We start from the raw sequence: 23,597 nt of genomic DNA, 5'->3' as shown, positions 1-23,597 counted from the left end.
TGTCTTAACAGTAAGAGTCTGTTCCCACTGTGCTCCCAAATGAGTTTCAGTGGACCTCTTAGACAGGGCTTTACATGATCTGTGCACCTTCCCAGAGAATCCTGATATTCACCATGTGAACTCGTGTTACATGAGCATCTGGTCTTTTTTTTATTTGGGACTAATTGAAGTTCAGGCCACCTCTTTTCCCATATCACCTTAAAATTCCAGGCCCTTGGGTCTTCGGTCACTTGTAAATAGATTTCCCAGGTAGCCCTACATAAGTCCCTCCAAAAGAGTTTCAGTGTCAGTTTGGAAATGTAATGAGAGCAAATCTATTTCTAAGTGTTTTGGTCATCCCTTCTCTGGGCCTGGAACCTGGGCTGGAGGGCTGGAACAATGTAACAGCAAGGTACTGCAAGCTGCAAACCCTAGGTCCAGGAGCTGCACTGCCATTTATAGGTTTAATATATGGTTTAATATAAGTCACTTAACCTTCATTTCTTAATCTGTCAAAATTGTCTAGTATTTAAAGGGTAACCCACAACCCTTTAAGCACTGAAATAAGCATTCCACACCCCTATGTTAATTTCTCCATTTGTTCAGATGTGTTTCCCTACAGTGGATACTAGTTGTAGCTGTGTAGCTTGTAGCTCAGTCTAAGTCCCTGGGGTTGGTTGGGCCTGCCTTTTAGTATTTTTGAAGACCCTCCAACAATGATTCTCATCTGATGCCATAGTTAAGAACTATTTTTTCAGTATGGGGTATGTAATTGCAGGATGTTAAGAAACAGGGTTGACAGACAAGTACCCCTTGTAAGAGGGCCTTCCCCAAATTCAGAGTACACCTACTTTCAGACAAATGAGTAGGAAGTCTTTAGGGATGAGGGGTCAATTAGTAGCTATGCATTTTAATCAAAGGGATGTGTTTCCTTTACTTCTGAGCCTCTTCTATTCTGTTGTGTTAGACCCTACACATCCAAAAACAGCATTCCCCACATTGAGATATTGCTACCCTCATTCAGAAGATGAGTTTTCAAAGTGCCTAAATAATTGTCTGGAATTTCTACATAAACCTCTGGGGTTTGCCTTTGATCCACGATCATTAATATCATTAATAGGCTCTCTAAAAGCGCATGTGAATCTCAAGCTAGCATTTGGCAGAGCAGCGGAAGAATGAATGCTTTTAAAATAGTTTGGCTCAGAAAGCGCATGTGAAATAACCCTGTGGGAAAATCAGGAGACTTTCTCATCCTGCGAAGGATTACCTAGGATGAGATACTGACCTTGCATTTTAAGTTCGGTTACATTTCTTAAAACCTCATTCATTACCCGGCCTGATTTATATTAGAGACAGAAGTAGGCTGTGAGAAGCTTCCATGATGATGTGTAGTTTGCAGTTTTCTTTTGTCTGTTGCTTTCTACAGTTCCCAGACGTTTCGTGTGTGGTTGGTGTGTGTGTGTATGTGCGTGTGTGTGTGTGTGTGTGTGTGTGTGTGTGTGTGTGTGTGTGCGCGCACGTGGTGTTTTTTAAAAAGAAAATGTTTCTGCTTCTGCAGGAGATTTACTACAGCCTTTCTCTCAGAAACTAACTAGCTGGAGACTTTTCCTGAGGCACTAAGGCGATCAAGCCCCAGAAGGCGAGTGTGTCAGGGTGAGCAGAGCACTGACCTCCACGGGGGAGAGGTCACCTCAGCACAGAAGACTCAAAAGGGAGGAAGAGAAAGCAACTCCGCAGCAGGGATTTGACTTGCTTTAGGGCAAAGGAGCTTCTATAAAGGAGTCCCCAGTCTCCCACGCCCTTTCGCCTGCTCTTCTATTACTGCTTGTCCCCATGCACAGAGCACTCACTGCACCACAAGCACACAGACACACACAGCTCTTACTCCTACTGAATGTCTCACACCCTTTCCCCACCTGCCCCCCAAGCAGTGGGCAGATTGGCAGCCCTTCTCCAGGGGAGGCAGGTGATGGATTGCCTGGAAATTTTGCTAGGCCCAGTGGCTCTGAGGCCTATTTAGTTCCTCCCTCACATGCCTGTCTGGTGAGAACACAGAGGTTTCTTTCCCAAACCCACTGTGGGTGCCTGGGAGGGCTCATACCAACTTATTCATTCTCGTTAGAGGGAGGTTGAGTTGGTAAATCAGCGTCGGGCTGGGCATTTGGTACATATCCCAAAAAGAAGGAACCTAGAAAAAGCCTCATTCTTCTAAGGATGCCAGAAGCTTATAAAATAGCACCATGGTTTTATTTACATATCTTCCCCCCTAAAATGTTACCCTGTTAAGTAAGCTTTTTCCTTGTCCTATTCTGTTAGTGGGAGATGCACAAGAAATACATGGAAAAGCTTTCTCCAGTGGCTCACCAGTGAGAAGGGCTCAGTCCATTGGGAAGGATCTCTGGGACCAGGTACAAAGGTGTAGAGGGCTGAGGCATGCATCTACTGGGAAGCTAAGAAACTCTACTTGGAAAGGACTTGAAGGTAAACATGCTCCATGTGAACTTTCTAAACAGGCATGCATCCCCTTGAAGGTGACATTTCTTACCAATCTGATGTTCTCCTGAACCCTGGTTGTACATGAACTGGGTGACTGCTCTGCATGTTTGTTAGGTCTAATCCCAGATCACTATAATATTTTAGGAATGCCCACTGAATTTACAAGAAACCTTAGCTTCTATGCATGTCTGCCTAGAACAGCTGCCTAGTACATGAGGGCAACACAGCAGGGAGAAGATCTAGACATTTAGTCTGTTCTCAGTCCTGGATGGAGGGGGGGGGAGAGGCTACTAAGCAATGTGACAATCATGGTGTGAACGTAATTGTTGGGGAAAACTATAGGGGAAGAACCATTACAAAGGTATTTTTGAAATGCCCAGTCTAATGAAAACCCTTAAAAGTAGTAAAACACTGGCAGGTGGTGGTGCACACCTTTAATCCCAGCACTCAGGAGACAGAGGCAGGCAGATCTCTATGAGTTTGAGATCAGCATGGTCTACAGAGTGAGTTCCAGGACGGACTCTTTGTCTCAGAAAACAAAAAGCATAACAAACAAAAACAAACAAACAAAAAGAAAGAAACTAGTCGTTTCAGAACAATGGGAACCTAGTCCTGTCATGCTCTCCAAAGACAGGCATCTTCTGAGCTGGGCACTGATTTTTAGTGGATGAAGGAGGATGAAGGGAGAACTGCATTAGTCAGATGAAGTAGTCAGCAATGTATCCATGCAGACCACACAGTTGTGTGGAATTAAACTGGTCCCAGGCTGGTTTGGGTATGTGTGCTTATTTTTGTTTTGTTTCCCGAAGTCCTGTAGTTCACTCTCATCTTGAATGGGCTTTTCTTTCTGCTACACTGGTAGCAAGCGCTAAATTGATGGAGGAAAAAGTCAACCTTCTGTATCGTCTCCATTAAACAGAGCTTCTGGATGTGAGCACAGCCTGGTTCAATCCTCTTTACAAGAGGGCTGTAGCTTTCCTTTGCTATATAACCAGTTGCTACGGATTTAGTGCCTTGACAATGTATAAACCAATTTCCTCATCATTTATGACACCTTTTAGCTAGATCCTCTGTTCATCATCTTCATAACACTGAAAATAGAATATTAGTCACATTTCTTTCTCATCTGAAGGCTCAAGCAGGCAAAGGGCCATCCCTGAGCTCCCTTGCATTGTAACCTTCCTTGAAACAGCAGATGAAGGGTGTTCATCATCCATCTGACTATGCCAGGGATCTCCTAGAAGCCTTTCTTAGATCTGTGCTCTCCACCTCATTCGTGGAGAAACCTCCATTGCCTTGAATATCTCACACACCGAGTCCACTGACTTCTCCTTTGGTGACTAGAGACATGTTTCTTCTAAAAACAAACAAAAACATTACTGCGGTACTGTGACTATGCGGTGACCCTGAGAAATTTATATTTTAATGTCCACCCAAGTGAGACATCACATTTACAAACATCCATCACTGTAGTACCAGTATTTGTTAAATAACAAGAGGCCAGAAAACCTTGAAGGCCATTACAGATTTTGGTCTACCACTAGATCCTGCAGCTTACAGCTCTAACTGAGTATCTTTATCTTGTAAAGGATTCTTATCATACCACAGTTGAAAACCTAGTAGCATCCTATTTTCTTCAATGCTGTATGTAGACAAGGAAACTGAGGCCCAAAGAATTCTGGAGATTTCCAAGTCAGCCCAAACTGAAAGCACAGAAACAAAGCCATAGTGGGAGAAAATTCCAAAAGTGGAAATGTGGATGGAAGAACATTACTGTAATCAAGGAAGTCTGGCCCGAAAGCTCTTCTTGCCTTTGAGCATACAGTCTGGCCTGCACACCAAGAGGGTGAAAGTAACAGTCAAACGATAGGCCAGTGTGGAAGCAGAAGTTCTGGAAGAAATGTTTTAGAACCTCTCTGGCAACTGTACTACAGCCAGCGTTGTCCTAATGAGAACTCACAGGAAGCTGAAGATGGTTCGGTGTGGATGGAGAAAGGAGGGCATGATGAGACCTGACCCTCTTGCCATCTCACCCCTTCCTTCCTGCCCCCTTTTCTTTACCCCAGGGGCACGTTGCCTTAGTTTTATTCAAACCCGTAGGCCATTCACATTTGCCCTATGCTGCTGCTGCATTGTGATATGAATGTTGTAAAATATATTTCCAACATGACAAAGCTATAGGGCGTATTTGAATGTCCCAACTTGAACTTGGAGGACTTATATTTCTCTCCACAGGATGTAGTTTATCCGAATCATTCCTTCATGGGTACCTGGTGCAAAGGGATGGTCTGGTCACACTCACATTACAAACAGGGACAGATGGGTAAAAGGTGATTCAAGGGGAGATTCTAATTCATCAGCTTAAGAAGGCAGGGAGTGAGTAGCATTTTAGTAAGGGAAAGCAGAGCTGCGGCCAGGCAGTTGTGGAGACATGTCTGTAGCAGCCAGCCGTAGCAACCAGTGGCCCGCTGGACATAGCCACCTTTGGCTCATACACTTAGTCTGGATTATAGTGATTTTAAATGGTGATTTTTCTACTATAATATAGAAGGAGCCATCCCTTAGGGAACATGGGATAAGGCTTAATTGTGTAACTGCTACTACCAAACAACCCAACAAGACACTTGCCTTGGGGAGACAGGCAAACCCAGCAGTGACAGCACAGTCATGAAAACAAAACGCCCGTGAAGTTTGTGTGTGTGTGTGTGTGTGTGTGTGTGTGTGTGTGTGTGTGTGTGTGTGTGTGTACAAAACTGCATGTGCACACGAGCAAGGGAAAGGTGAAACCTATGGAGACCTGTCTACTTCCTGTCAGACCCCCCTTTCCTGCAATTCAATTTCTAATTCTATGAAGCAGAACCTGAAGAGGAAGTCCAAAACTTCCCAAGAACAAAGCAACAGCCCAAAGGGCTGGGACTTCATCTGTGATTCAGAAAGCACCTATTGCTCCCCGACTCAGAGATGCCACTTTCCAGATAGTTCAAGTATGTCACAGTGTCTTTCCCTGGAGCCTTTAGCACTGATCACAGTGCTTCATGGAGATCTCAGCCAGGGCTGGATCCTGGCATAAATCTGTTAAGTCCCCAGATGAAGAAGCATGACACAGAACAGCCCAGGAAGGAGGGGCTCCAAATTCTAGCCCCAAACCTCTTGAGGCCTCCTCAGTTTGCCCCTCTGGGATTCTTTGCCTGGGAAGATCACTGCTTATACTGGCATTCGGTGACTCTGCAATGAAGGCTTCTTAACTTCGTGTCTGTGAGGATGAAGCAAAGAGGTTTTTCAACCTCCTTATGCTAATCACAGAGGGGACAGTGGGTATGGCTGCCTGACTAGTCATTAGAAAGGCAGCTGCAGACCTGTGGCTCCCCTGGAGTCACTGGGAGCCACACACACCCTGACAGGACTGTGTGACTTTAAAACAAAGCTGCAACTTTCATGTTGCTGGTATCTGTTTTTGCTCTGAGGATAAAGAATTTGACCCTTGGTACTCTGGTGTGGGTATTTTTAGAGGGGAGGGTTGAGGAGGCTATGGGCAGACTTCTACTCAAGGCTCTTACTGGATTTAAGAGCCTTTTACTCCAAGATAATTTCCCTGACTTGCATATCACAGGTTAATACTGGACCCATGCATAATGATACATAATTTGAGACTTGTAAAAGCTGCTTTGGACTTGAAAGAAACACACACTATGCCAGAAAGGTTGTACCTGGCATGCAAGAGCAAGTAGTGCAGGTAGAATGTATGTCCAAAGCAAGGGAGCCACACCCTTTTAACATGGTCTCAGAGGATGCCATAGAGATGTTTGGTTCCTTGACTGCTAGGCAGCCACACAGCACCCACCCCCAATCTTGCTTGCCCTTCCCACGACCACCGGAAAGCAATTGCTCACCAAGGAAAATTCATTGCTTTTAGTACACCCAGAAACACTGCATGAAGTTGAAGTGATGCAACAAGATTGTCCTAATGACTTCTAAACCTTGTTTTTAAGGCTTCTGGGACAAGAACCTCAAAGAACTGCCTCGGGGGCCCATTCTACCTTAGATAACGAAGCCATTTGTTGGCATTGTTAAAGACTGACATAGTCTGAGCCAGGATGTTTAGCTGCTTGTGTGGTGAGGGGGAAAAAAATGTTAAGAAAAATAATTGTTGTTTTTGCAAACTATCTATTTAAAAACTGAACCTCAGGAAGCAGATTTGTGTTCCAATGCTTGGATGAATCAGAGCTTACAAAGTATAAATACACATTAGCAGGAGAAGGCTTCCCATAACCCGTGTGCTTATGTCTTCCCAGCCCGGGAACCTCTGAACTGTTTCTCATTCCAAGTAAAGGCAAGAAAGCTACCCACAGTCAAAACGGAAGTGGTGGGGCTTCGTTCAGCTAAAGTTCAAACCCGGATAGGCCTTCAGGATGATTTTTGTTTTGTTTTTCTTTAGAAGCAGCTGCTACTCAGCAGCATATTCACTTTGAGACAAACAGGTATAACATGTAGGAAGGCAGGGACCATACATATGCTTTGGCTCCTTTCTACCAAAGAAATACCACTAAATAAGTTAACTTTGACTCACTGACCCCTCAGATCAGCTAATAAAGATGAATCACATAGACCACAACTTGCTTAAGGGGCAGTGTAATCATTTTACTTAAAAATGATGTCAGGTGGTAATTTAGCAACAAACTGGCTTCCAGGCTATTTAATTCCATTTAACAAGAAGGGAAAACATTGTAATTAATGAAGAGTGTATACTTTAATATTTCAGTGGAGCTGTGCTCAGATTTTACTGTGTGTAAGCAAAAGGGGGAAGGGACAGAGGCAAAAGCTTGTTAAGAAAGGAGATTCTGAGATTCCACTTTGGTGAGTTCTGATCCTACAGGGTGTTGGGCTGGGCCTGGGGTTCTGCATTGAACAAAGTGGGAGGCTTCCTGACAGTCTCACCTGCCTTTAGTTAGGTAAAGTATCCACCTGACTCCTGCTCCACAGTTGTCTAGAATCTGGGGAGTTTCTCAGGTAGAATGGCCAGCTGCAGGGTAAGTCTCTTGTGGAGTTTCGTGGCATATAACATCAGAATTCTGGCTAGTGAGGTTCTGGACTGAAACTTCTCCCCCAAAGCTTCAATGGGGCTCAGAATATCTCCAGGGTGCTAAAGCTGAGTCCTCTTTTCTATCCCCTGACCTCTGCATACCCACGCCTCCTTTGCTTCCTTCTCTCTCCACAATCCTGGCTTTGAGCCGTGCCCACAGGAGCCTGACCTATGCCCTCCCACTACTCAGTGTCGGGACCAAAGGCTCGTCAAGACAACACCCATGAATCTTAAGATCACTTCCCTCCTGGAATGAAGAACTGCAGAAGCTCATTAATTTTTTTTTTTTCTTGGCACAAAACTACTTGGCAACTATCCAAGGAATTCTAGAGTCCTGCAGAATCCGAGTTTACAAACCATCAGAACAAGGTATTACTTCAGAATACTTTTTGAATCTGTTTAACAAGACTGTCTCCTGGCTCATAGGGTCCCTACTTCTCCCTCTCTGAAGCCACCTTGCAGGAACCAGCTGTCTACCATAGAGATTAATGACAAAGTCTTGCTCTACCAAGGCAAGATGTTATGGGAATCTAAACTCATCACTATCTGGATCCTTCTGAAGTACCTCAATGAGGCACCCAAACAAAACACTGCTGGGCACTGTGAGGGCTGTTAGAGACACTGAAGCCTTTGATGGTTTCTGTTCATGCACAGGGGTTCAGGGACACTTAAAGCCCTTCACTCATCCCTAGACTGAGAGAAACAGAGAAAACTTCCCAGGACACAAACAGCAGAGCATACATCTTCCACATTGGTTCACCCAGTTTGTGTTACAGCATTAAGTTCAGGGGCTCCTGCACAGGCTCCTACTACGAGCTGGGGAGCATTAGGACAAAGGCAAGCTTTGGCTTCCTAACCAGAAGCAGGGGATTCCAGGTGACTGCAGAGCTGCTGGAATGCATCCATGTGGCTTTCACAGCTCATCCCTTGCTGAAGAGGAAACAGAGGCCAGCTTCCTGAACCTGGCAGTGTAGAAACAGACAAGGCCCCCTGAAGCCACCAGGGGCTACAGCTCTTATCCTTTACAGATATGGAGGGCAATTGGGCCTTGTAAGCTCTTGGAAAGCCAGATACCCAACATTCACTCTCCAGGTCAAGGTGGTGACTAGACAGGCCCTAACACCAGACTACCTACTGTGTGGCATAGAGAATCTCCAGGATAGGCACACATGCAAAGCCATAGTGTGTGGTATTTAATGACAGCAAGGTATCACTATTAATCCAATCCAAACAGGTAGGAGGGAAAAAAAATGAGAGAGCACTAAGTCTCCCTCTGCACCCCAACACCAAATCCCAAACTGTTTAAAACCCTGTTAGTGCAGCGGGCATTCCCTGTGAGTGCTCCCAAACAATTCACCTCCACACTGCAAGCCATTAATCCAGTGGTATTTATTCAAGCAGTATTCACACTTGTCAAATAACAAGGGAATCAATCGAGGGCTCCCCCACAGCTCCCGCCTTCACAGCAGCCCCAAGATGTTTCTGAGAACTCAGAGAGGCTTTGCTGTTTGAAAGCCTTCAAAAGTGCATCACCCTGGCCCCTTCCAGATGTTCCATCAGACGGAATGGCCAGCACCAAACAGTGGGATGGAAAAGGCAGCAAGGAACTACATAAGCTCAGAAGAGGCCACACTGTTCCGGGTTTTCATACAAAAACATTTAATAAATATGACTTTTCCAAATTTATTGCCAGGAACAACACATCAAAGATGCAGTCTTATGTTCGTGTAACACTAATAGGACAATACAAAGTATCTTCCCAGGTCTCAACGGTGAACCAAGATGACTCTGTTTTATAAGCCTTTTTGATCTTGAACTTGGTAATAGCACTTTGATTTCCTCACTTAAGGCAGGCAGTGTACTCTATGGCAAATCTAAACAGTGATCTAACTGGACATTTTATGGTTCAAGTATTCAACTAGCTTATTAGAATACTCCCTAAATGCAGTAGACAACAACAACGACGAAATCAAAGCTACAAGTGGTTCAATAGTATATACGAATGGTGAAAAGAAATCAGAATTTACAAAGTAAGATTGGTGTGCTTCCAACTTCACACAATTAATTGGATATTTTATGAGATTCAACCACTCACATTCTGGCTACAGTAAGTCATAGCTCAGTTTGTTCCCTTAAATTGCTCTGTAGCAGATCACCTGCCTGTCTCTTTTCAAGTCTAAAGCAGGAAAAAAAAAAAAAGAAGAAGAAGAAGAAGAAGAAGAAAAGAAATAACCTGTTCTAGACTAATTCTCAATCTGCCCCAGCCAGTCCTTAAACTTTGTCTTAAAGTGATGCTATATAGGAAGTGTTTAAACACCTGACCTTGGAAAAAAAAATTCCATCAGTATCCCCAGGTGAAGAAGCCTATCTTACCCTTTCAAGAGAAACTACTATTTCCAAACACCTTAATTTTGGCTTACAGGCAACATGTAATGAGAAAAGTTCACCAAAAGAGGAAAAAAAAAAAAAAAAAGTCGTATGTTTACAACGCTATCAAAAACCTTCAGTTCTAAACACATTACATATAAATAAAAAGGAATGATGTTTTAAGGCTCTTGATTATTAAGTTAATAAATCAAATATACACAGTGATTAATAAAAAAAGAATTATTTACATAACTATACAAAAATTCTACTTTTGACACATTTTTCCTCTTTAAATTCTTCATTTTACCAGCAACTGCTGACATCAAAGCCCCCCTCCCCAACAACAAAAATACAATAAAAAAAATAAATAATAAAGTCATTTGTGATAGTTGCTGTGGTTCTGAGCTGCAAAAGGCACTTTCAAATACAGAACTACTTGTACGTCATCATAAAACCAATATACAAAAACAACTCAAGAGTCAATAAATATAAATAAAACTATGATCCTAAGGCTGCGTCACCATTAGGACCGCTGGCACAAGTGGCAGCTCCTGGCCTAGGGCTGGGCAGCTCCTGGGGGCCCCCGATGTGTCGGCTGCAAGGGAATGCACACCCAGGCACATTCACTAGTTTTTGCATAGCTGTGAGCACTGCACTCGATTTCCCAGCCAACCACAGAAACTACCAGTGCCAGTGGAAGCCAGCTTGTCGAAACTTAAATTAACATAGGATTCTAAGTCAACAGCCTCAGACTGGAATACGACAACAGTTTAAAGAAACTACAAGCCCCGGGGTGCTCTCAGACTCTACCTATGGTGGCAGCCCACTGTCTGCTATACGATGTACTCCATCCGGTTCAAGCTCTGGGCACTTTCCAAGTCTCTGTTGTCCTGTTTGTTTGTCCAGTTCGGGTGTTTTGTCGGTGTGCCACTGGGGGCCTTCTCCTCTCTGTCTACCAGTGTGTACACTGGCTGTTTGGCAAACCTGACTTTCTGCTGGTGTTTATCCATGTCATCCTCCTCCACTTCGGAGTTGTGTGTCCTTATTTTTGACATTTTGGAGTTTTTGTTCTCATAATCCTTAATGGGGACTGTGTTGGCTCCGTGTTTCTCAATGGGGTTTTTGATCTGGTTCAGCTGTTCCCGCACATTGTTGGTGGTGTTGTCCTCGGAGGCAGAATGAGTGTGGCTGCTGGGCTTCCGCCGCTTCCGCACACACCAGTAGAAGGCTGTCACCAAGCAACAGACCCAAGCCACCGTTAAGACAGAGCTCAGCAGAGGAACCAGGAAATCTGTAAGATAGGCAAAAGACCAATTAACTCAAAAGGAAAAAAAGCTATCCATCACCATGGCAACAGAAGAATCTCCCGTATTCAGTTCCAAAGAGGGGCACTGTGGGGACAAGTCCCTTTTCAGGACTGCAGCTACAGTCTGTCACTTCACAGCTTGATAGGCTATGGCTGAGATGGCTGGTGGCCCTTTACGGCACCAGCTAGACAGTAGCACTCCTATGGTCTCTCCTAACTCCACACGACAGGGGTTGGTTCTGGCCCCAGGGAGTGTGGCTACTTCGGTGGCTCAGAATCAGGGCAGATCTCAGAGTTAACAGAAACCCAAGGCAAGCCATGAACAATGCAAATTCCCCAGAGTCAGAAGCCCTGGTTTCTGATCATCTTGAACAGGGGGCACTCCAGATCATCAAAAGATGAATCTGAAAAAGACACTAAAGCCATCCATCCAATGAGTGCCTGTCAGTGCTCAGGACCAGCTATGCTAGGATTTAGAAAAAAGCCAAAGCTGCCTTTGTAGAGCATCCCCAGCTCAGGGCAGGTGCTGCTCTGACCCAGAGCTTTGCAGTGGATTTAGATCGCACCTCTTCTTCATGGGTGCTTGCAACAAGATAGTACGTACACATATACTAATGGGAGAGTGGGGTCAGGTGTGTACCTCTTCACCTTCATCAGCCAATACCAATATAGGTTTTGTGACCTTAGGCAAGTAGATTGAGCTGTTTTTTCAGTAGAAGGGCTTCTAAGATGCAAGCAGTGGCTATCAGTTCATTCCTAGCTATTTTTTTTTTTTTTTTTTTTTTTTTTTTGGATTGTGTGGCCAAATCAATTTCACAGCCCCCAGAAAAGGATAAGTTCCAAATGGACACCCACCTGTTCTATTTTTCATGGGACGCCTCTGAACTCTGACTTCTGCAACCGCAGCAATAAGTGAGCTGTTTCCATCTCGTTTACTAACAAGATCTATTATTTTATCAGTAATTTCCTTGATAGGGTTCCCATCATCTCGGATGTCTTCAGCAGACTAGAAAAAAGTGTATTATCAGGTGACAGTCATCATTAGAAATAACACTACAGCAAGGGTGCCTAATGCTTTCAATGCAATTGCTGTTTGATGTTGCCTAACTTAATTCCCCTTAATTATAATTAGCAGTGAGATGGTCTTATACTCACAATGGCCACATGTATTTCGTTGTTTGCAGACAGGGAAGGCTCACAGGCTATGTAGATTGAATATTCAGCAGAAACATTCTTCAGAATATTCAAATTCCTTAATTCACTGCAAATGTGCTCGGTGGTAAGACCCTACAATGATTTAAAAAAAAAAAAAAAAGACATTAACAAATATGTAAACCAATGGAAAGAAAACAGGTTCGTGGTCTTATCAACTGTGTAGATTCAAGCCTCACTTTGTTCTCTAGGGCCAAATTTTGTCTCTTAGAAGTAGATGACCCCCACTTCCCTCACTTGCCATACTACTTTGAAACAAGCAGACACATTCCCATTCTCAGAGAAGTTACGTACTGGAGACATCATCTCTTTGTTGAAAGTGAAAGTGATGTTCGCACAGTTATCCTGGTAATAGGAGTCAGATGTGCACTTGGTCTTCACTGGCTGGAGACTGGAGGACCGACACTCGCCCACTCCAGTGCAGGGGTGCACAAAGCACTGGTCATCTAGGACCGGAATGCAGCTCTGCCCACTGGGGCATTCACTGTGCCCTCTGTGGAGTCGGCAAGGTCTAGGGCCACACCAGACCTGTGGAGGAGAAAGCAGGAGCTGGTTGCTTAGCAGGAATGTCCACCCATGATTAACACTCGGGAACTGCAGCAACTGTAGCATCGCCCTACCTTGGAGCAGGCGATCCGTCCATTCAGGCACTGGCAGGTGTTACAGTCATCATCCCACTTGGCCCCATCAAGTATCACTCTCCCCATAGTGATGCAAGATCTCCCTGAAACTGAAAGGTGGATACACTTTAAGTAGGAGTTTCCTTTGCCACAGACTGGATCATGGTTCTGAATTTTTTTTTACCCCCTCCCTATTAAGAAATAGTTACACCCATGTCCTCTGCCACGTGACGACAGCTCCTCCTACAGTGTCAGGCACGTGCACTAGCCATCCCCACTGACTGCTCACTTTCGGTCACTTGTCTGAAGCAGTGTCAGCAGATGTGACCGGAGAGACCCTTTAACAGAGCTTTCACAGTTGAGCTGGCCCCCTGTGTGCCTGCCATCTACCATGAAAGTACAGGCCTCACAGATAGCTGATGACCAGTCAACCAGAACTGGACCTGGAATCATCACTCTGCTCAACCATCATGCTACAAGATACGCACGCACGCACGCACGCACGCACGCACGCACGCACAGACACCGAAAGCCACTGGGTTTTAAGGATTTAAACTTTGCTACACAGTGATTTTTGTGGCAACAGATGTCAACAGCTACCTTCCTGCTTTTCCCTTCTTCCTTGAGCATGGTGCCCCCATTGTCAATAGTTACACAGGCAGCCAGACCCTGGCATACCTACCTTCGTGGCATTTGGCACCAGTATGTCCTGGAGGGCAGATGCACTGGTAGCCATTGATCTCATCCACACAGGTGGCCCCGAAGGCACAAGGTGAAGACTGACATTCATTGATGTCTAAGAGAAATGGGTTCAAGTTTAGGCTTTAGTGGAAAGTTTTTTTTCACAAACATTAATGAGCTTGGTGAATTACCATGTGTGCTACAAACAGATAACTAATTGTTCATAAAGCCTCTATTAGCTACTGACCCCCAAAGGCCACGACTACCCTGACATCTAAAGCCAGAGCCTTCAAAGAGGCACAATGTTCCTCAGGTTCTTTCTCCTGACAGTGCAGTATACAGCAAGGCTGGCAATTGGTCCCCCAAAATGGGTCAAAGTTAAAATTTTAACTCTATTAGGCCATAAAGTCTGTCCCAACACATGGAGTCTGGTAGCACCCTGTTAAGTAGGTGCAGACAATGGGTAAGAGCAAGTAAGTATAGCCAAGTGCCAATAAAACTTACAGAAACAGGTAGGACCAATCAGGTCCCCAGACCATCCTTTGCCAAAGTCTGATTTAAAAGGCAAAGCAAATATAACCTATCTAGTACTGAAGTCCAGTCCATGTCAGACTGTGGGACTGAAAATACCACTAATATTTCAAAGAATTTGAGGAGAAGAACAACAGAAAAGTATTCTGTACTTTTGTGTGTATGGAAGGGGGTGCTTTTAAAAGTAGAAAAAACTCAGAATTCAGTTTTTCTCTCATTTTTGATTCTCATTATTTCTCTGGGGCCTGGTCAAGCCCAGTACAGAATAGTCTACGAAGCCAGACACCCAGCTGCCTTCATGAACAATAGCTTGGCCATAGTTTCATGCTAATCACGACGGAGGCATACACTTTCCCCGGGAGTCCCACATAGCTCAATTGTCAAATTCTATGGCTGGCACGGTCCCTGAGAACAAGGAAGGCTGTGCCACCCAGAGAATGACCAGGGAGAGAATCAGCCAGGGGTACTTAAATCCAAGCTGAAGGAAGGAGACTAATTGGACTAATATAGTCTTAATTGTCCTTAAAAACGAAAGATTTGAATGTTGAGAAAGATAGACAAGTAAAGCCATGGGAAAATGAGATACAGTGATACTTACTTATCCTACAGTCAGGCCCGGCAAAACCAGGGGCACATTCACACCGATACCAGTTGTCTCCATCCACACAGGTCCCACTGTTGTAACTAAGAAATTAAAGGTGACCTTAGTTACCAACTTCCAGGTCTACAACTCATCCATCATATAAAGCCATGCCTGCCACAGACATCAGCTCTCACCTCAGGCCATATCTGCTGCTGACTGTGGAGCTCAAACGTACTGATGCCTTGGTCCCAGCCCCCCTGAGAATCTAATTTCCTAGGTCTCGCTTGCAGCCCAGGCACTGGGACTTTTAAAAGCTCCCCAGATAATTCTCGTGTGCAGCCCAAGGTTGAGAATCATTGCTCTAAATGAAGACACAACCTGGATAATTAAAGTGTGGCCCACAGAGCAGCAGGGCACGGTCACCTGGGAGCTTGTTAGAAACACATAGCCCCACCATAGACCTCCTGAATCTAAACCTACATTTTCAACTTCATCCCCGGAGATTCCCATGCACCTTATAGCCAAGAACCAGCTCAAAAGGCTGCCACACTTACCAAGGATGAGGACTGCAGTCATTGGTATCTGCAAAGAAAAAAAAAAAAAATTAACTTTGGGTTCTCTGCAGAAATACCATTTACTTATTTCCATAACACCCAAATGATAAAGTCACACTTTAACACCAGATATTGACAACCTAGTCTAAATTGGAAGCAGGCCTGGACTATACTGAGTTTCATTTGCCATGGGATACATGTACACAGGAAGAGGCCCTGGTAGGGAATGGAGGAGGGGGCAGGGCAGGAGGGGTGGGGGTGGGGAAGGAGGCAGGCTGCTAGTCAGACCAGGAGCTGGGAACAGAGAAACCATCTGTCCCCACTTATCTCACGGGTGACTTTCTCATGACCAGGTCAGGGCTGTATCCCATCAAGTCATTACAAGGACCCAGGTGATTCAGAAGTGGACATCAAACAGCAGTGTTTCTGGTTTCAATTGCAAGTCCCCAGGAGTGTCAAGGATAGGCTGCAGCAGCTCAGGGAGAGTTCAAGGGAGGCTACTCACTTTGAGTACAAATAGGCCCCTCCCAGCCTTCTTTGCAGACACAGGTGAAGGATTCGCCGTTGACCACACAAGTGCCTCCATTATGACAGGGGCTAGGCAGGCAGCTACTGTTTCTGGCTATAAGACAAAAGAAGGTTAAGGATCCTGAGGATCCAAGGTAGTCCGAGAGGGCAAGAACCAGACCCAAGAAAATGATCATCACGTCCCAAAAGCCTAGTGGCAGATAAGCACAGATCAGGTTACCTATGTTACAGGTTGTTCCTTCCCAGCCACCAGGACACATGCACTTAAATGCATCCCCTTCATCATAGCAGGTGCCACCATTGTTGCACGTGGCCTCGTCGCACTGGCTGTCACCTGCAGAAAGAAGACCTTAGAGCATGAGTGACTCTGCTAGAGAGCTCCCTCCCACAGAAGACAAACAGGAGGACCCTGGCAGCAACACTTACGTGAATGGCAAGTCTTTCCTTTCCATCCATTTTTGCAGTCACAGTAAAAGTCATTGACCAGGTCTCGACATGTACCTCCATTGTGACAGGGGTTCTGGCTACAATCATTGATGTCTAGAACCAAAGAGACCCAGCTTAAGGAGATTTCAAGTCCATTCAGGATAATAAGGGGCATCTTTCCTATGGTGAGAGCCAACCCTGGCTTTCTATGCTGCCTTTAAGAACAAGTGAGTTGTCCCGGGAATTCAATATAATCACCCTTTTCCAGACGTTCCCAGCTAGGGAGAATGGATGCAAGTCAAGAAAGGATACAATCCTCTGGAACGCCAACGGCAATTAAAATCCACATGGACAGAAATTACAATCAAATCAGAGAGGTTCCTTCCAAGCACTTACTCTAACTACTAATCTGTTTCTATCATTCCCCAGCAGCGGTTCTTCCCAAGTGCTGCCCAGCAGACTTAGTAAATAGCAAGGTGATAAATGAGACAAGGGCATCATGACTGCCATATAATGGTGATGGGAGATGTCATTCTGTATATGTTTCTCATACTGGTTAATAATAAAGCACTGTTGGCCAATAGGAAAGAAGGATAGGAGGGACTAGGAGACAAGGAGGAAATAGGAAGTAGGAAGGAGGGGTCAAGATGGAGAGTCTGAAGAAAGCAGTATGCCACCGGCTCCCCGGTAAGAGAAATACATAAATCAGCAGAAATGGGTTAATAATTAAGATAAAGCTAGCCGATAAAAAACTAGTAACTGGCCAACAGGATAATATCAAATACACAGTCTCTGTGTGTTATTCGGGACAAGAGTGGAGGCGGACAGAAAAACCTGTACTCCTTACATAATGGAAATCTCAGGAAGACCTCAGCCAAGAAAGGCTTCCCAAGAGAAAGTGGCATCCTTGGTCCACCCCACCCACTCCCACCCCTCACCCTGGAGCCATCTGTCCCCCAGAGCAGTAGCAGACTCACTGGCTTCACAGTAGGCCCCCTCCCAGCCGTCACTACAGATACACTTGTAGGAGTTAACGCCATCAATGCAAGTGCCACCATTTTTACAGGGGTTGCTCTCACAGTCGTTGATATCTGTGAAAGAAGTGCAAGGGAAAATGAGGGCCTGAATGGCAAGGGTCATGTCATCGTGTCATCAAGCACTACCTGCTGACTTTCACAGCTGCCTCCTGAGAATGCACCTGCAACACCACCACCCTTTCTAGAAGGTACCTCCTGTTTTCTTTAAGACCCTCACTTGGCTTATTTGGTAGGCCTGGGGGAGAAACTATATTAAAGAGGGGCCACTCAAATCCATTAGATTCCAGAACATTACAAAATCATCTTGGGAAGCTTAAGAGGTTGTTGGTGGTCTTATCAATAAACTACTACCCTCCATATGGAACCTAAACAAACCCTTACTGGTCTACCTCCTGACTAAGCAATTCAAACACAAATGCTCCCTAAGCTGGCTACCCACAGGGCTCCCAATTCCCAGGGCAGTCTTACTTTCATGGCAGTAGGTGCCGGTGAAGCCTTTGTTACAGTCACAGGTGAATTTGCCTCCCGATTGGCTCTTGCACTTCCCATGGGGCCCACAGACATTAGAGGAGATATACCGCACCCCTTCAGGTGTGTCGTTGGAGGCCATGGCCACAGTGCAGCTGTCAATCACTGAACATAACAGGCTTGGGATCAGATTCCAACCACATGCCCACAGACAGCATTTCTAAGCAGAAAACTTAGCCCACGCCTGCCTGATTAGAGACTGCCACTTTTGGGCTAATGAGTTAAGACATCAAGAGGCACTTGGGAACCAAAACCCAACAATGTTCCTATGACAGGTAAAATTAGGACTCCCAAGTGGACAGAATATTTTTTAAAGTTACTTTTAATCACACCTTAACATCTGATTTGTTAAATGCTTGTCAAAGAAGAAAGACCACCTTCACACTTCCTCCTCCATCCCAGGCTATCCTAGGAATTGCTCTGTATACCAGGCTGGCCTATAACACCTTCCTCCGACTCCTGAGTGATGGGACTAGAGTGTACAACACCACTGAGCCTAGCTCTCCTTCTCTATCTTAAGTAAAGCTAAAGAACAAACCTATATATTTAAAGTTATACTACCCGATATAATAGCCATAGATCAATATACTTATTTTTAAATGAGCTACACACACATACACACAAGTGGCAAGCACTAGTGACATTCTAAATGCTAGTGGCCAACACCCAGCCATGGCTACTGTAACTTATGGACACCACTGACAATGCCCCTCAGAGCAATTCTTTTTGTCACAAACTCTGTCACTTCTGAACTGGAATGATAAATGGATTTCACATTCTCTCCCTTGGGCTACTCATACACGTGGTTCTCCCAACTGCCAGCCTGACAGATTAGCTCCATATGTTTTTGTTTCCCTAAGTGATCAGATAAGTATTTTCCATCTGTAACCTTCCTCCCCATCATTTACCACTTAGAAGGGGATGTGGCAGGAGATGATCTGAGAAACAGGTCCAGGGGAAGGGGAATACCTTCACAGGGAGTTGTACGACAGTGGTCTTTCAGGTGTGAGCAGTTCTTGCCTTCATAGTCCTCAGGGCACTTACAAAAATAGTCACTGGCACGGTTGTAGCATTGGGCACCATTCTGGCAAGGGTTAGGCTCGCAGTAATCAATGTCCAGCTGTCAAATGGCAAGAGTAAGAAGGAGAGGATCAAAGTAACACAAGGTGTCACCATCACATCTCCAAAGAAGTAAACACCCGACTCCTCCAACCATTTCTACAGGGAGACACCCCATATACAACATTCCCCCTGTATAAACCTTGGGGTCTGCCACATCCCAGGAAATCATTCTGTCACACGGCAGAGTGACAGAGCAGAAGCAGGGCTAGGTAATGAAACTCAAAGCCAAGCAAACAGGCCACAGTCATCAAGAAGAAACTCATTCATCAACACCTCCTTCTACCAGCATTTGTCTAACAGAAATTCCCAAGTCAGTAGGGTGCTAACACACATCAGAGGTCTAAGAAGCAGAGTAGGGGAGGGGGCAAGGAAGAATGGGGAGTAATAAGGGGCGGTGGCAGAGAAATGTTTCAATGTTAAAGCTTAGTGATCTGAAGTTTTTGCCTCCGCTCACCTGACAGAGGTTTCCAGAGAAACCAGTGGGACACAGACACTGGAATCTGTTGATTTCATTCTGACAGTGACCCCCATTCAAGCAGGGGTTGCTAGCACATTCATCGATGTCTCTTTCACAGTGATCGCCTGCATAGCCAGGTGGACAGATACATCGATAACCATTAACCAAATCCTGAAAAAGGAGAAGGGGCGGGGGAGAAACACATGCATATTTTTCTATGTGTTCACGAATACAGAGCATCAGTGCTGTATCATGGCTGCTGTGGTTCTGGCAACTTGGTCATATGCTAAGCTCTGTTGTGGACTAGCAGGTCTGAATACATGCCTTTAAATGGCTCTCAGGAGGCTAGGGTTGGTGAGGGACTCAGCTTTTCGCTTACATTTTTAATCCCACGGGGACAAGGCTCTCCTAGTATCACATAAATCTTAAGATTGTTTCCATTTAAGCAGTGATTTACGTACCCGACAGGAGGCGTCATTCTGACACTGGCCAAGGCAGTCATTGATGTCTGAAAAAATAAACAAGTCATCACATTAAAGAGGCACATGACATTCAATCGGGCTTACCTGAAAAGTACAGGGCTGATAAAAGTTTCAATCAGATTGCCCTGTGCTTCCGGTGAGATAAAGTTATTACATTGGGTGGGAACCCTGCCTAATCCTCCCAGACAAGGGAGTGAAACTTCACATCATTGTTTTAATCACCTTATCAGAATATGCCCAATTTTAGCAGCTAACAAGCCTGATAAATTGTATGTTTTCCTTGCTGTGCTAGCCTGGCCCCTCCCTCTCCAAAAACATTCCCTTCCCGCTATACTATAAGGTTTTCCTTCTATTCAGGCAGAGTGTGCTTAAACAGCTCATACAAAGCAGTGGGTCCCATCCCTAGCACCCCAGAGAAAGAGAAACAGAAGTTTCAAAAATAGAGCAGGGGTGATGAATTAATAAGAGGCACCATCACCTGTTACACACATACAATTAAAACAGACACAAAGTTACTCACTTATGTCACAATTCTGACCCATCCAGCCAGGAAGACAATCACAGTAGTAGCTGGCAATCAGATTCTTACAGGACCTGGCATTTACACAAGGCTTGGCCTCACATTCATTTGCATCTGAAAAGAAGCAAGGATGAGCAGTGACAAACGGGGATTTGCTCCCCCTTCCCCACTCATCCCCTTGAAAAGAAAACACCATAGTGTTGGTCTGAAATACGAGACATTTTAACAAGCTAGCTAAATAAGAAATAGTAGGTGTCCTCTATTTGGAGCACCGCGACCTCTCCCCAGCCTTTATCCAATAAGGGACACTAATTGATAACTTTCCTTTGGGCTGCTGGCTAACAATCGGTCCCCAACAGAATGACAGAAAGTCACCAGGCAGTTCTGGGCAAAACCCAGTGCAGCCCAGTTGCTGGGATTTAAATGTGGCAAAAAGAATGCAGACAGCTCATTCCTCATTCATCTCTGTTTGGGACCCAGCTGAACACTCCTGGGACAGACAATTGACATGGTTCAAGGAATCCCAGGACTTTCCCACAGGACCTAAAAATGCTAGGCCATTTGCATGTAAGTTATCTCTCCCAGATCCATTAGACCCTGATAATAAATTACTTAGTATGACAGAGGGCAAATGCACACACAAACACACTCTGCGGGGCCATGTGATCATCTTTCCTCACAGCTCTAATGAACAGAGCCAACCTTGGCGAAGAATTATGGTCACAACACGTTTTCTTACCTAACTGACATGTCTTGCCAGTCCACTGGGGTGGGCACACACACTTGAATCCATTCACCAGATCCTGGCAGGTGCCCCCGTGGGAACAGTTATTGGGAGAACAGTCATCAATGTCTGTCCAATGAGAACAAGAGAGGGGCAGCAGTGTAATTTCATTTGGTCCACTTGGCAATTCGATAATGCAAGGGCACCCTCCCTGGGAAGAGCCTTCTCCTAGAAACTAGACGCCTACTCCAAGTGTAAGGAGTGCCATGAGGAAGGAGGGTGATGAAAAGGCCCAAGCCTTGATTTTAGCTTTAAATCCCCCACTGCCCTAGATCAGTTAATCCGTCCCTAAGCAGGGAGGGAAAGAGACACAGAGCATCAACTCAGTAGTGACAAGGGACTTTCATATCTGCTTAATCTTTACTTTTAAAAGAACTCTTCCCTTCCTGGCTCAGAGATCGAAAGGAGGAGGCACAGAAACGTAACTTTCTTACACAGGGAAAACCTTACTCCTGTGATCTGCTTACACGGTTTCCCAAACATCACATACATAGAGGATGCAAAAGCCCCAGCCAGAGATCTCATTCATTTATAATGTGTGCCACACTCCATTTATAAATTTGATCACCAAGACTGCATGGCAACCACAAATGGGAACTGCTACTGCCCCGGTTAAGAGGGTGCAGGAAAGACTGAAAAGGACTGCGGGGGGGTTCCAGAAGTCATGGCAAGGACAGAGGCAAGGACCACACCTCCAGAGCCCACATCCTTAACCACGCCACACACTGCTCCTAAGGTGCCAAGGATGGTGGTTTTCACTTGACTGAACCTCAAAACTCCAGGAACTCATTAAAGACCACAGACTGCCTAATTCCGGTATTGCGTGTGACCAGAGCTCTTCACTGAAAAGCACCCCAATAATATGGTCAAGCCTCACAGCCAAGCTGCAACTCAACCCCTTCTCTGGGAGTCCTATGACAACATGCAATGGTTGATCTAAATTCTTGTCCCACAGGACTGGTGGAGACAAGTCCAAAGCTCACATGCAAAGGAAACCAATTCTATCCACCACAGACACATCACCTTAAGCCACCTTAGGGGGCTTCTGGAAATTGCCCAAGTGCTAGTAAAACATCCAAAACTGTTGAGTGTACCCACCCCTCTCTCACCAAGGTAGACTAATTACTAATGCATAAATTAGAGCAGCCCAGGTCTCTCTCACCTACCCTCTCCAGAATAGACACAGGACCAAACCTGGGACTGACTTACTTGTGGAACATGTGGGCCCAGTCCAGCCTGGAGAGCACTCACACTCAAAGCCCAAGGAGGTTTCCTTGCAGCTGCCTCTGTTGTGGCAGGGGTCAGAGAGGCAAGCATGCTCAGCTGTTTGTATGACAAAGGCAGTCAATGAGGAAAGATGGCATGTGGTACCCTGTTCCATCCCTTCCCTCCACCATCCAGTCTCCTTGCCTTGGAGACTAGCCTAAGCAGTTTACTACTAAAACAACAACAAACAACAAAAGCAAATGTGTGATCTAACTCTGGCTGCAGTGTGACTAGGGTAGAAACTTTGCAACTAAGTGTCTCCTTAGTTTTTTCAGTACCTGCCAGAACTGAGGTTCATTTAAAATCCAGCAACCTCCCACTGTCAGCATCACCTCAAAATGTTAGGGATGTCAATATATTTCATAGGCTCATAAGAGGGCGGGGACTGTTTCATCTTTTTTACAGGTGTATTAAATGTATTGGTTTTTCTTTTGATATTTTCAATGTATCCAGCTTCTCCATGAATATGCATGAAGGCCATTATCAAAACAATGCCATGTTAACTAATTTTAGGTAATAATCATGCTTCTGTTCATCAGTTGTCCAGCCCTGTCCTGCATTTCTTCACCGAGTTGACTCACTGGATTTGGGACAAATAAACCCAACATCCTTTGGTGACCATCAACATGACATCTCAAGCTACCACTTCCCAGCTCCAAATTTTATTTATTTTTTTTTTGAGATTTCCCACAATATATTTTTGATCATATTCACTTCTTCCTCCAAGGTTCTCTCCCAAAATCCAACCCCCCCTCCCTACCCACCCAACTTTGTGTCTTAAAAGAAAAAAATTTAAACAAACAAAAACTATTTTATATTCAAATGATGTGTACAGAAATAGAGGGCAAAGGGGTCCCACCCAGCTTGGGCCACTTACCAATTTCACAGTTGGGTCCTGAGTAGCCCTCTGGGCAAGAACATTGGTATTTGTCAGGACCAGTGTTGCTACACGTTCCCCGGTTGAGACAAGGCTGATGAGTCCCACAGTAATTCAGATCTGCCAAAAGACCCCAAAATTATGATGATGATGATGATGAT

At 45.0% G+C, this 23,597-nt stretch overlaps 1 protein-coding gene across 1 annotated transcript in view; it reads right to left on the bottom strand.

Moving 5' to 3' along the window:
* Window positions 1-8,925: 8,925 nt before the first annotated feature.
* Window positions 8,926-23,597, bottom strand: part of Jag1 (jagged canonical Notch ligand 1) — a 35,432-nt gene continuing 20,760 nt past the window's right edge. The window contains exons 7-26 of the mRNA XM_051183288.1: window positions 23,437-23,556; window positions 22,503-22,616; window positions 21,249-21,362; window positions 20,510-20,623; window positions 19,969-20,015; window positions 19,505-19,678; window positions 18,898-19,048; window positions 17,869-18,033; window positions 17,341-17,454; window positions 16,364-16,477; window positions 16,158-16,271; window positions 15,915-16,031; window positions 15,410-15,437; window positions 14,871-14,956; window positions 13,743-13,856; window positions 13,061-13,170; window positions 12,735-12,968; window positions 12,384-12,515; window positions 12,084-12,234; window positions 8,926-11,213 (exon numbers count right to left, since the gene is read on the bottom strand). Coding sequence (XP_051039245.1) covers window positions 10,756-11,213; window positions 12,084-12,234; window positions 12,384-12,515; window positions 12,735-12,968; window positions 13,061-13,170; window positions 13,743-13,856; window positions 14,871-14,956; window positions 15,410-15,437; window positions 15,915-16,031; window positions 16,158-16,271; window positions 16,364-16,477; window positions 17,341-17,454; window positions 17,869-18,033; window positions 18,898-19,048; window positions 19,505-19,678; window positions 19,969-20,015; window positions 20,510-20,623; window positions 21,249-21,362; window positions 22,503-22,616; window positions 23,437-23,556 — 2,771 coding nt within the window. The 3' untranslated portion in view covers window positions 8,926-10,755. The remainder of the gene's footprint in view (window positions 11,214-12,083; window positions 12,235-12,383; window positions 12,516-12,734; window positions 12,969-13,060; window positions 13,171-13,742; window positions 13,857-14,870; window positions 14,957-15,409; window positions 15,438-15,914; window positions 16,032-16,157; window positions 16,272-16,363; window positions 16,478-17,340; window positions 17,455-17,868; window positions 18,034-18,897; window positions 19,049-19,504; window positions 19,679-19,968; window positions 20,016-20,509; window positions 20,624-21,248; window positions 21,363-22,502; window positions 22,617-23,436; window positions 23,557-23,597) is intronic.

This window comes from Phodopus roborovskii, unplaced genomic scaffold, assembly GCF_943737965.1.
Source record: "Phodopus roborovskii unplaced genomic scaffold, PHOROB, whole genome shotgun sequence".
In the NCBI taxonomy this organism is placed as follows: Eukaryota; Metazoa; Chordata; class Mammalia; order Rodentia; family Cricetidae; genus Phodopus; species Phodopus roborovskii.
Note: the sequence above shows the minus strand (reverse complement) of the source record. Positions and strands in the feature narration are given on the sequence as shown.